This window comes from Nyctereutes procyonoides, unplaced genomic scaffold (genome assembly GCF_905146905.1).
Source record: "Nyctereutes procyonoides isolate TBG_1078 unplaced genomic scaffold, NYPRO_anot_genome, whole genome shotgun sequence".
Classification (NCBI taxonomy): Eukaryota; Metazoa; Chordata; class Mammalia; order Carnivora; family Canidae; genus Nyctereutes; species Nyctereutes procyonoides.
In genome coordinates, this window is record NW_026575139.1 from 7,354,029 (window position 1) to 7,366,998 (window position 12,970).

At 48.8% G+C, this 12,970-nt stretch overlaps 1 protein-coding gene across 5 annotated transcripts in view; it reads right to left on the minus strand.

Annotated features, from left to right (window-relative positions):
* The window catches only part of AK7 (adenylate kinase 7), a 77,091-nt gene extending 65,177 nt beyond the window's left edge, over positions 1-11,914 (minus strand). For all 5 annotated transcript variants that reach the window (XM_055304202.1, XM_055304203.1, XM_055304201.1 and 2 more), the window contains exons 1-3: positions 11,810-11,914; positions 5,736-5,924; positions 542-650 (exon numbers count right to left, since the gene is read on the minus strand). In XM_055304202.1, the coding sequence (XP_055160177.1) occupies positions 542-650; positions 5,736-5,924; positions 11,810-11,914 (403 nt within the window). The remainder of the gene's footprint in view (positions 1-541; positions 651-5,735; positions 5,925-11,809) is intronic.
* Positions 11,915-12,970: the final 1,056 nt, after the last annotated feature.

A 12,970-nucleotide genomic window follows, 5' to 3' on the forward strand; every position in this document is an offset into this window, starting at 1 on the left:
AATGCTTAAGCTATACCCAAATAATTCTCTTGCTTTGCAATGCCTTTGCTCTGCCAGTGTTTCCCCCGGCTCCTGCTGGAGCGCTCCTAACCACTTCCAGAGTGGCGTGCCCTCATGAATCGATTTGTGCTCAAATAAACTCTTGAAGACTTTCATATGCCTCAGCTTCTCTTTTTTTTTTTTCCCCAATATTTTATTTATTTATTCATGAGAGACACACAGAGAGAGGCAGAGACACAGGCAGAGGGAGAAGCAGGCTCCATGCAGGGAACCCAATGTGGGACTCGATCCCGGGACTCCAGGATCATGCCCTGGGCCAAAGGCAGGTGCCCAACCGCTGAGCCACCCAGGGATCCCGAGGTTCTCTTTTTACGCTATCCAAAGGCATCTTCATTAGCCTAATTTCATTTCACATTTTAGATAAGTCTCAGATCGGTTTTCTCATGCTCCTAATTTGCCTCGTGGTCATTAGATGGCTCTTAGGTTAAATAAGTTGCCGCAAAGCAGGGTCCCTGGTGACAGAAGGGAGCGGTTCACTGACCAGAGACTGCCCAGATGGCCTCCTCAGCTTGCTGTGGGTTCTCAGTGATGTTATAAACAATGACGTCACACTCCAGGAGGCGCATGAGGAGGTCTTCCCGAGAGATGATCTGAAAAAGAGAATTGACAGTCGTTTGTTGCAAGGAGCCCATCTTAATATTTAGTCAGAATGACAACTTTCAAATTAGATTCACTGCAGATGGAAGTGTCCTACAGGAAACATTCGCAGGATTTCTATTTAGAATGAAATGTTGGCTCTCTGCTGTATGTAGTTTCCAAGTAACAAATAAGTCTATGAAAATAGCTGGGAACAGATGATTAAAAAAAAATTGCACGATGATCTTAGGTACTATTTCTGCGGGCTGTTGAAGCTCCAATTCCGAAGGGAAGGATTACAACACACTGGAAGAAAATGTGTGAGGCGTTTGAAACTAACTCCAACTCTAGGCAAGATTGGTTGAGCCGTTATATATCATGAATCATTCGGAAGTGCCGATGAGTGATTAATGTGGATTGTTGCACAGTCCTCAAGATGGAATTAATCCGTCCCTCTTAGTAGAGGTAAGGTGCCTTATGACAGTTGACAGTGGGGAATATTTTAAAAATATGGAAACTTTTAATGGGTAAAAATATAAAGTTCTTACATTAGGCAAAAGTAACTTTGGTGATCATTTGTGTTTTGAGTAGTCACTCCTTCCTACGTGGATGCCAGCACGGTCCCTAGGACTCCTGCACCATGGGCAGGTATTACCGGAACCGGAACCGTAAGAGGATCCTGCATTTCCAAATCAGGATTTGCATTTGCTATTATTTCAGATACCGGGAGGATCAGAGATGCCCCCACAGTTCTTTGACCGGTTGCATTAAAGCAGAACATTTCAGATCAGACGTGGTCTCTCACCACATACCTTGGTTAGAGAAGCAAAGTGAATGCCTTTCCATATAAAGAGAGGACCACCCTGGCAGGGTTAATGCATCCCTGCTAAACCCACTGCTGCAGACAGCCAGGTTCCCCAGCCCGGTTCCCTAAGGCCTTTTGCATCTAGCTGTACTCACTCCTGAGGGCTGCTGTCACTTAGTGTCACAAACGGAGTGGCTTAAACAACAGAAATCCATGTCCCACAGTCTGGAGGCTGCAAGTGTTGCTGTTTGTGATTGTAAGGCTCCAGACAGCTGCAGCCTTGCTGCCAGGCTGCAAATGAAGTCACCCTTAGAGGAAGGCAGAGCCCAGGATGGGGCAGGAAAAGCAGCAGCCGCCCCTGGATCATGCCAGCCCTGAAGCTGTATCTTTCTTTAGACCACCAGCCACATAAACTGAAGAATTTCCTTATTTACTAAGCCAGTTTATGTTGCCTTTTTCCACTAGGATTTGCAACCCCAAACAGCCCAAACTGTTACAGAGAACAAGGTCTTGAATAAAAATGAGGAGGAAGGCACCTGCCTGGCTCAGTCGATTAAGCATCTGCCTTCGGCTCAGGTCATGATCCTAGGGTCCTGGGATCGAGTCCTGCATTGGGCTCCCTGCCCAGTGGGGAGTCTGCTTCTCCTTCTGTCCCTAAACCCTGCTCATGCTGTTTTTCATGCTCTCAAATAAATAGATAAAATCTTTTTAAAAAAACTAAATAAGAACAAGGAGGCTAAAAGACAGAGTGGTCTTGCAGAGGAGTATAATAAATTTGATTTGGGGTACGCTGATTCAGAAGTGCCGACAGGACTCCTGGGGGAGGGCGCCAGAGGGCAGCTGGGTTTGGAGGTCAACAGAGCTGGCGACAGATTTGAATGGCATTGCTTCCTATAGGGGCACTGAAGCCATAGGACTGGATAAGATTTAGGAGGGATGTCCATTAGGAGAAAGGAGAGCGCTGTGGGGAAAACTGAATCTAAAGGGGGCCTCCGGGGATGCCTGGGTGGCTCAGTGGTTGAGCGTAAGCCTTTGACTAAGGGTGTGATCCCAGGGTCCTGGGATCGAGTCCTGCACTGGACTCCCTGCAGGGAGCCTGCTTCTCCCTCTGCCTGGGTCTCTGCCTCTTTCTCTGCATCTCTTATGAATAAATAAAATCTTTTTCTTTTTCTTTTTTTTTTTAAAAAGCAGCCTCAGATGCACAAGGGAAGTCAGGGTGCAAAAGGGAAAGGGAAGGAGACTTTCTCCTGGAAGCCAGGGAAGACAGGACTTTGGGAATTAGGAGCTCACTGGTGACACTGGCCAGGGCCTTTCCTGTGATGTGGTAGGGACAGAGCCTGATGGCACTGGGCTGACAAATGGCCGGGGAGTGCAGGAGTGAGCCAGGCAAGGGTGCAGCAGTGGCAAGGGCCGGGGGCCAGGAGGCAGAGGAAGAGGCCTGTAGCCAGCAGGGAGGCCAAATGCTATTTTCAAAGGGCTGATGGTTATACTCTGTGCGACCCCAATAGACAATAACCATGAAGGGTGACACGTGTGATGATGTAGGCGGGTAAAGCTGCTATGGGAGTACAAGAAAAGAGCTCAGTAGCCAAACGAGGCATGGGGAAGAAGCGGGAAACACTGAGGGCTTCCTGGAGGAGGTGACATCCTGCGTGCAATCTCGATGAATAGGCCCGGGGTGGGGTTGGAAGAGGACAGGCTGTTGCAGGATGCGGTGCGTGCAAAGCCGGACGGTAGGGTCTGAAGAGCGGCAGGCAGGGTGATGAGAGGTGTCTCTTCTCATCCTCTCAGGGATATCTAAATGTCTCATGAGGAGGATTGTGTTGCATCTGTCACGGGGAAGCAGTGACACCGCTGGAGAAACGTAAAGATGGGTGGAAATTTAGATGGACATACTAGTGCTTCAGCAAGGCTTGTTTTTTTTTTTTTCAAGATTTTATTTATCTATTTATTTATTTATTCATTCATTCATTCATTCATTCATGGGAGACACAGAGAGAGAGAGAGAGAGAGGCAGAGACACAGGCAGAGGGAGAAGCAGGCTCCTTGCAGGGAGCCCGACGTGGGACTCGATCCTGGGACTCCAGGGTCACGCCCTGGACTGAAGGCAGACGCTCAACCACTGAGCCACCCAGGTGACCTTTTTTTTTTTTTTTTTTTTTTAAGGCTTGGCTTTAGACTGAACATTTTTCTCTTCTTCATTCTTGCAGCCTCCCTCCCCCCCCTTTACTTGCTTTTCTATAGAATCCTTTGTTCCAGGAACTTGGTATCGATATTGACGTCCTGTTGACCTCAACGTGTACTTAGCACCGAGACTGGCGCCAGCGCTGTCAGGAGACCACCTTGACAGGAGGAGGCAGGCTGGCAGCCCCGACCCGACCCTTCACATGCTCTGTTTTCCTGTAAAACCTCTCAGCCTTTTGCCCCCAGTGGGTCTGCAGGGTTTTTTTTCCATTTTTTCAGGTTTTTATTTAAACTCCAGTTGGTTGACATACACTGTAAAATTAGTTTCAGGTGCAGGATTTCGTGATTCATCACTTACATGTGACACCCAGTGCACATCATGGCAAGTGCCTCCCCTTAACGCCCGTCACCCAGTTATTCCATCCCTCCACCCACCTCCCCTCCAGCAACCCTCAGTTTCTCTTCTATAGTTAACAGTCTGTTTTCTGGTTTGCTTCTCTTTCTCCACCCCCCCTCCAAGGTTCATCTGTTTTGTTTCTTAAATTCCACATGTGAGTGAGCTCATATGGTATTTGTTTTTCTCTGACAGACTTGTTTCGCTTAGCATGATACTCTCTAGCTCCAACCACGTTGTTGGAAATGGCAAGATTTCATTCTTTTTGATGACTGAGTAATATTCCAGTGTATTTATATACCACATCTTCTTTATGCATTCACCTGTCGATGGACATTGGGCCCTCTCCATAATTTGGCTCTCGTAGATAATGCTGCTATGAACACTGGATGCATATATCTCTTGGAATCTGTATTTTTGCATCCTATGGGTAAATGCCTAGTAGTGCACTTGATGGCTTGTAGAGTGATTCTATTTTTAACTTTTTGAGCAAACTCCGTAGTGTTTTCCAGAGTGGCTGCACCGCTTTGCATCCCCACTAACAGCGCATGAGGGTTCCCGCTTCTCTGCATCCTCACCAACATCTGGTATTTCCTGTGCTGTGGATTTTAATCATTCTGACATATCGGAGGTATCGTATTGTGGTTTTGACTTGTGTCGCCCTCATGATGAGCGATGTTGAGCATCTTTTCATGTGCCTGTTAGCCATCTGGATGTCTTCTTTGGAAAAATGTCGGTTCACATCTTCTGCTCGTTTTTAAACTGGGTCTGCAGTTTTGAAGGCATTAGCCTGCTGCAGCCTCCTTTGCCTGGCAAAGTAATAGAGCTATTGTTCCTCTTTATCCCCAAATTCTGTCTTCATGTTATGTTTCACCTCCAGAGCACAGAGGTAGGTTTTCAACAACAGTAGCACTGTTGCTCAATAAGCCAGCAATATCTATTACTATTGAATGGTTTATTACCAAAGGAGGTTTTTCTTTCACAGAAAGTACCCACTGGGCCCAGGGTAGTTGGGTAATGTAGAATCATATGCATTTTATTTTATTTTTTAAAGACTTTATTTATTTATTCATAAGAGACACACACAGAGAGAGAGAGAGAGAGAGAGAGAGGCAGAGATACAAGCAGAGGGAGAAGCAGGCTCCATGCTGGGAGCCTGATGTGGGACTTGATCCCGGGACCCCAGGATCATGCCCAGGGCTGAAGGCAGATGCTCAACCACTGAGCCGCCCAGGCGTCCCAAGGCTCAGATGCATTTTAAACACAGTTTAGAAATTTTGGGAAGAAGTAGAGGGAGAGAGAGAATCTTAAGCAGGTTCTGCACACAGCACAGAGCCTGACACAGGGCTCAGTCTCACAACCCTGAGATCATCACCTGAGCCGAAATTAAGAATCTGATGCTTAACAGACTGAGCCCACCCCGGCGCCCTAAGATTAGAAATTTTATGAGTCTAAAAGTCCAGATTAGATCCATCCCTTCCAAGAATATCTAATTTAAATTCTTTGCTCCAGGCAAGGCAAACATTTAAAGCAGAGACGATGGTGGTCCTCCGTCAGAGGAGAAACACCTATCTCCACCTGTCCCTCACCCACTCCCACCCCCATGTTTGTGGAAGAGAGAAGGAGAAGCAAAGAATAAGAGCATAGTGTGAAGGTGTAGGAGCCCGGGTGACTCTGCCCTTGGGTCTCCTCTTAGCAAAAGCCACCAGGACTTACGTCGTATGTCTCCACGGCAAAGTCGGGCCGAACGCTTTCGAGCTTGGAGAGCGTGCCCACGACCTGGAACGTGCCTTCCTTCAGTTTGGCTGATGAGGCTTCAGGCATGGTTGACTTATTTTCATCTTCTTCCTCCTCCTCTTCTGTAATTTCTTCGAGAGAAGCCCCAACTACACAGTTAGACAGAAACTGCAAGAAAACACACAGTGACTAAGAAAAATGCTAAGAACCACTTAAAGTGAGGGCAGTCGGTGAAATGATTCTAAAAACTGACTTCTCTTGAGGGTTTGCAAGAGCCAGTGTGTTGTACGTTGTTCTCTTGCTAAAATTAACAATAACCACAGTGGCATGGTGAAGTGGGTACTGTTAGGACGCTCTATTTTTATGGATGAGGAACCCAGGCTCAGAGGGCTTAAAGAATGTGGTTAAGGGGGCACCTGGGAGGCTCAGTGGTTGAGAGTCTGCCTTTGGCTCAGGTCGTGATCTCAGGGTCCCGGGATCGAATCCCGCATCTGGATCCCTGCATGGAGCCTGCTTCTTCCTCTGCCTGTCTCTGCCTCTCTCTCTGTGTCTCTCATGAATAGATGGATAGAGTCTTAAAAAAAAAAAAAAAGAATGTGGTAAGGACATTCCCTGCTCTGGCAACAGGCTGGGCAGGGCTGCAGTCACTATATTGGTCTTGTCTCATAGAAATGTAGAAATGGAAATACTATCCACTCAGGTCAATTAAATTGGCTCGTAGCCACAGTAACAGAAGTAAAAAGAAACCAGTGAAATGAATTTAAATAATGTTTTATTTAGCCCAACAGATTTGAAATATTACTAATTTAACATGTAATCGATACAAAAATGATTATTGAGAACCTTTAGGTTCCTTTTTGTTTATACTAAGTCTTTGAAATGCAGTGTGCACTTTACACTGAGCTCAGGCACGGTTCGTTCCCTTTGGACTTGCCACATTGGAAGATTCAATAGCCACATGGGGTCCTCAGTGGCTACCTTAATGACTAATGAAATAGAATCAAGCTGGCAAAAAAACAAAACCCCCAAAACCAAAGAGGGGCGCCTGGGTGGTTCAGTCAGTTAAGTGTGTGACTCCTGATTTCAGCTCAGGTCATGATCTCAGGATCATGAGATCGATCGAGCTTCCACCACTGGCCTCTGTGCTGGGCATGGAGCTTGCTTAAGATTCTCTCTCTCTCTCTCTGCCCCTCTGCCCCTTCCCCCTCACCTTGCTAGAATGTGATTTCTCTCTCTCTCAAAAGGAAAAAAAAAAAAAAAGAATCAAGTTGGCAAAGTTCTGTTTCTTATTTACAGAAGTTATCCTTGGGAATGATTTATGTAACATTTAAAAGTTTCATATATACATATGTGCATATATATTATATGCATATATACTTATACGTATATCATTATATATAAATAAGAATGATTCCATTTTAATTTGCAATTTAAGCATATGTAAGTAATCATGACATTATCACATGTTGGGAGGAAAAAGAAATACCAAAACCAAACAAACCAGAAGTCCCACCTCATTTATTTTGATAAAAATCAGTTTGAGTTCATAATGCAAGATTATCAGGTTCGACCACTTATGGGAATATATTTCTTCCAAGTATGTCATATATTTTCATTTCTCGCTCAAACATACATATTCAATTTTATTATCCCACTTCCCAGACAAGACACTGATGTCGGGCTGTAAGGAACTTCCCAGAGATTGCACGGGCAGGGTGGGGTGCAACTAGACCTTCTGATCCCCAAGGCAGCATGTGTGCCACAACTGCCACCCTATTCTCTCCCAGGGACGAGTGGGGGAGAGGGACCGGAGGCAGGGGACATGATGGTGTTGTGCAGCTGGGTGGGGGGCCTGAAGACTAGAGACCCAGCCTCCATTTCTTTTAAATGCTCCATATCCCCACTCCCCTGTTGCTTGCTATGGAGAACAATTCCCTAAAATTTTGGAACTAGAGATCCAAAATTTTGGAACTAGTCAAGGAATAACTGAAAAATTCTGTTATTGATAAGCTTTTGGACAAGATCTCTACAAACTAAAAGAAAATGGTTTGTTCTAAAAATACTATGCTGTAAAAAAATAATCAGAGCTCAAAAGAGGGTAAAGGAAAAGGTAAATTCTCTTGCCTCCCACCCTCCTAATCTCAATCAGGCCACCTCCCTTTTTAAAATAATCCAGGGGGGACCTGGGTGGCTCAGTCCGTTAAGCACTAAGCACCCAACTCTTGATTTCGGCTCAGGTCATGATCTCAGAGTCGTGGGATCCAGTCCCATGTGGGCCTTATGCTCTGCACGGTGTCGGCTTGTTCCTCTCACTTTGCTCCTCCCAGTCCCCCCACCCCCTTAAACAAATACAACCTTTAAAAAAAAAATCCAATAGTTTTCACTGGATCTAGAATATAAACCAAACTTCTGACCCTCCTCCTCACCCCCATTCTGGATCCTGCTTCATTAATTTATGCAACAGAAATCACTGGAGTTCTGATCACACGTGGGGCAGCAGTTAGCTGCTAGGCAGGGCCACCTTCTGACTCTCATGGGCCCTTTTCTCCAAGAAAAAAAATATTAAAAATTTTATTTTGGGGCATCTGGGTAGCTCAGTTGGTTAAGCATCTGCCTTCGGCTCAGGTCATGATCTTAGGATCCTGGGATCAAGTCCTGCATTGGGCTCCCTGCTCAGCGGGGAGCCCTCCACACCCACTCCCTCTTTCTCTGCTCCTCCCCTCGGCCCCCTACTTGTGTTCTGTCAAATAAACAAATAAAAATCTTAAAAATAAATAAAAATTGTATTTCATGACTGTATTGCCCTGAAGACCCATAATCTTTGGCTCTAAAATTTCATTTGCTTCCTCCTGATTTTATTTTTTATTTTTATTTATTTTTTTTCCTCCTGATTTTAAAAGAAAAAAAATTTAAACCATTCTTCTTTCTTTAAGATTGTATTTATTTATTCATGAGAGACACAGAGAGAGGCAGAGACACAGGCAGAGGGAGAAGCAGGCTCCCTGCAGGGAGCCCGATGCAGGACTCGATCCTGGGACTCCAGGATCACGCCCTGGGCTGAACGCAGACACCTGACCGCTGAGCCACCGGGGCGTCCCTGATTTTAAAAGATATTAAGACATTTTTGTGGGCTGCCAAGTCTTGTGGGCCCTGGGCACTGTGCCTGCTGGCCGGGGGCCCCGATTTCCTGCACCCTCACCTCCGTGTCCTCCGACTCCCACCTCAGAACCTCTGCCTCTGCTGTGCCCTGAGCCCTGGCTCCTCTGGCTCGATCCTCATCTAATGTTTGAGGTTAAGGCCAGCTTTAAGGAGAGCCCTTTCTGAGACTTGAAAGCAGCTGCCCTCTCGCACCAGCCAATCTTCTTCTCTCTTTCTTTCAGAGTACCCATCACAATAGAAATGCTGCATTTGCTCAAAAAATCGTGACTCCTTCCAGAGAGGCAAGGTCCTCAAAGGCAGCACCTGCTTTCTTATCCACTGTGTAGTTCTCTATGCCTGCTACTCAGGTGTTCATGAAGGTACAAGGCAGTTAACAGTGATGTGTCTTGGTCTATATTTTGAGACTTTTTTTTTACTTTAGTTTTTAAAAAAGATTTATTTATTTGAGAGAGAGAGAATGGAGGGAGGGGCAGAGAGAGAATCTTCAAACAGACTCCCGTAGGGTGTGGAGCTCACTATCCTGAGATCATGAGCTGAGCTGAGGCCAAGAGTTGGAAGCTCAATCGACTGAGCCACCCAGGTGCCTCTATTTTGAGACATTTTCTGTGTATAGATCATCTCTATTTATTTTTATTTTTTTGATCATCTCTATCTATCTACCTACCTATATTCTATTTGTATCTATCTTTTTGAAAGACATGAATCACTTCATACTACATCTGTCTTTTGAATGCTTCCTTTCTTTAAATAATTTTTTTTTTACTGTATTTTTTCATTTTGTCTCCTGGTTCTTTCTCAGCCCCCCTTACTTTCCCAGTAATGTAGAAGATAGAGCATGTATTTTTAGTCTCTTGTAGTAGATACATATTATATACGATGGACATACCGTTAAAAAAACCAAAATTCCACTGAGAACACTTGCAGATATAATTGGCTTTACTAAGTCATGAATTGAGCAGCCATTTCCATCTAGCAAGCTAGGGAGCTCTGAGAAGCTGCTCAAAATGGAAAGTTTTTATAGGAAGGAGGGTGGGGTGAGGAGTTATTAGCACAAAAAGAAAGGATTGTTTTAGCTAGGTCACCTGGCCTTAGGGAAGAGGGGAGTCTAACGCAGATTACTTCATCTTCCTTCGGGGAATGGAGAGAGCCTTGTGACAGATAACTCATGGGTGCCAACCAGGGAATTCCAGACTGTGTTAAAATTCCACTCCTGGAGAGGTTGAAACTACAGTGGAGTCTAGGTTTGCTGTCCTGAGGGCAAATGACTCCACCATGGGCCCTCGTGGCTTCCTTTTAAACAACACCGTCACATATAAATACATGTTATTGCATGCCATATATACAATATCCTCTTTTTACATATAAATTATCTACCTAAATCTCTATTTTTTTTTTTTTGGACTGATCAACTTTAGATGGTGTACTGGGTTGAATAGTGGTCCCCTACTCCCTTCCCATCCCCCATTTGGAAATTGGGTCTTTGCAGATGTAATCAAGTGAAAATGAGGTCATATTGGATTAGAGTGGGCTCTAATCTAATGACTGGTGTCCTAACAAGGGGGAAATTTGGCCAGAGAGACCCTTGAGGAGAACACCATGGGAAGGCCGAGGCCGAGGTTGGAGTGATGAGTCTACAAGCCAACAGGTGTGAGAATTGCCGGCAAGCACCTGAATCTTCCTCACAGATTTTATAAGGAACCAACACTTTGCCAACACTTTGACTCCAGGCTTCTGGCCTCCAGAACCAAGACAGAGTAAGTGTGTTGTTTCAAGCCACCCAGTGTAAGGTAATTTGTGATCACAGCCCTAGGAAACCAGGACAGGTGGTATGGGCTGTGGCCACATCCTATTTTAGGAAGCCTATGTTGTCTGAAAATGCGATCATTAGCCTCAGAGAAGTCTGCCCCGGGGAGGTTGCACTTCTGTGTAGCTCTGGAGGGTAGGGTTGAGATGAAGGAGTCCTGTGGGCAAGTGATAGAATTATGGCTTCTTTTGATTACTGAGTATTTTAAGATGAAGGGCCTCCGGATCCTCTCCTAGAACAATATCCTCACTTCTCAGGGCTAAAGATGAAGGGTGGGGAGTTTAGTGGGACTCAGGGCCCAAACAGCGCCTGGCACGTAATAGACCCTCAAACTGTATGTTGAAGGGATGGACGAATGAATACGCTTGGTTGGGCCACATAACCACTGGACTTACCTGCCGGTTGCCTGCCTAGATGCGGTGCGTGGGGAAAGAGAACCGGAGGCCTGGGCTCTGGGTCCAGGTCAGGCCCCCAACTTCCTATGTGAACTGAGGCAAGTTCCTTCCTCCCTCTGAGCCTCAGTTTCCTTTCATTAACGGGGAGGAGCCAGCTCTGGACTGGCCATCTCCAGACACCTGGGCTTCCAGCTGGGGCTCTGCGTGAGGACTGGTACCCGGGACCACGAGGGACCCTCCTTTCGGGGAGGCTGTGGCGCAGACTCTCCCTGGGTTCGGGGGGCTCGGGAGCTGCGGGCGGGGGGGGCTGCAGGATGGGGGCTCGGGGCTTGGAGCAGGGGGCTGGGGCGGGGGGCTCAGGAGCTGGGGGCAGGGGGCTGGGGCGGGGGGCTCAGGAGCTGGGGCTGGGGGCTGCGGGAGGGGGGCTCGGGAGCTGGGGGCAGGGGGCTGGGGCGGGGGGCTCAGGAGCTGGGGGCAGGGGGCTGGGGCGGGGGGCTCAGGAGCTGGGGCTGGGGGCTGCGGGAGGGGGGCTCGGGAGCTGGGGCTGGGGGCTGCGGGAGGGGGGCTCGGGAGCTGCGGGCGGGGGTGCTGGGGGCAGGGGCTGGGGACGGGGCTCGGGAGCTGGGGGCCTGGGTGTTGGGGGCAGGGCGCTGGGGCTGCGGGCTGGGGCTCGGCTCTGACCCGCCGCCGCTCACCTTCCCGATGTTCCCGCTGCTGTATGAATCCAGGTGGTTTACAAACACCCTCTGGACGCGGATAACTTTCTCGGTGGCTGCAGTAACTTCCTCCTCCTCAGCCATGGCGGGAGCCTCACTGGTTGCTAAGGAGGAAGCGTCCGTCTGGTTGCCAAGGAGGCAGGGCGGGGGCGGGCCCTCGGGGGGCGGGCCCTCTGGGCGGGGCCCTAGGCGCGGGGCGGGCCTTCCGAGGGCGGGGCGTCGGCGCGGGGCGGGCCCTCCGGGGGCGGGGCCTCTGGGGGCGGGGCCTCAGCGCGGGGCGGGGCCTCTGGGGCGGGGCCTCGGCGCGGGGGGGGGCCTCCGGTTTCCCGCGCGGGGGGTCTCCCCGCCCCGCTCCGCTCCGCTCCCCGCGGGCTTGGCTCCCCGCCCGCTGCTCTCCCGCGCGGCGAGTCCTCCTTCCGAGCCTCTTGGGGCCCGCCACGGGGCCACGTGACCCCCACCCCCTTTCATCGCTTTAGTTCCGACCCTCGCAAAACCCGCAGGACTGAAAATGCTGCCGACCCTGCTGAACGAGGAGAGCCCGGAGCCCGCCCCGCGGGTGTCCGACCCGAGGGGTGACCCGCACCCCGGGTCCAGGATGCCCGAGGGACTGCGTGCGCCGCCTCCCCGCGCCTGTCCTGGGGCTGCGACCCCGCGGGCGCAGGGGCCGCTGCGGAGACCTCGGGGTGCGCGGGGGGGGGGGCGGGGGGGCGGCCAGAGGGTCACCCACATTCACGACGGGCTGCGATTTAGGCTTTTGACCTTTCCAGATGAGATTAGACACGCAGGCGCTCAGCTAAGCCGACACATTAAAAGATGACGTTCAGTTCGTCCTGTCACCGGGCCACAAGCGTCCAGGTGGACATCCTCCTGCCCGTGGCTCGGAATAGTCAGGTTCTATGGAAATACTTCGTGCTCTGAACAATAACTTGTTAAATGTGAATATTTAACACATATACCAATTAAAATATTTTTTTTTCTTTACCTGTTTGCCTCAAAAAAAAAAAAAAAAAGATGTGTCCCAGGGAGCCTGATGTGGGATTCGATCCGGGGTCTCCAGGATCCAGGATCGCGCCCTGGGCCAAAGGCAGGCGCCAAGCCGCTGCACCACCCAGGGATCCCTGGCCTTGAATTCCTATTCGT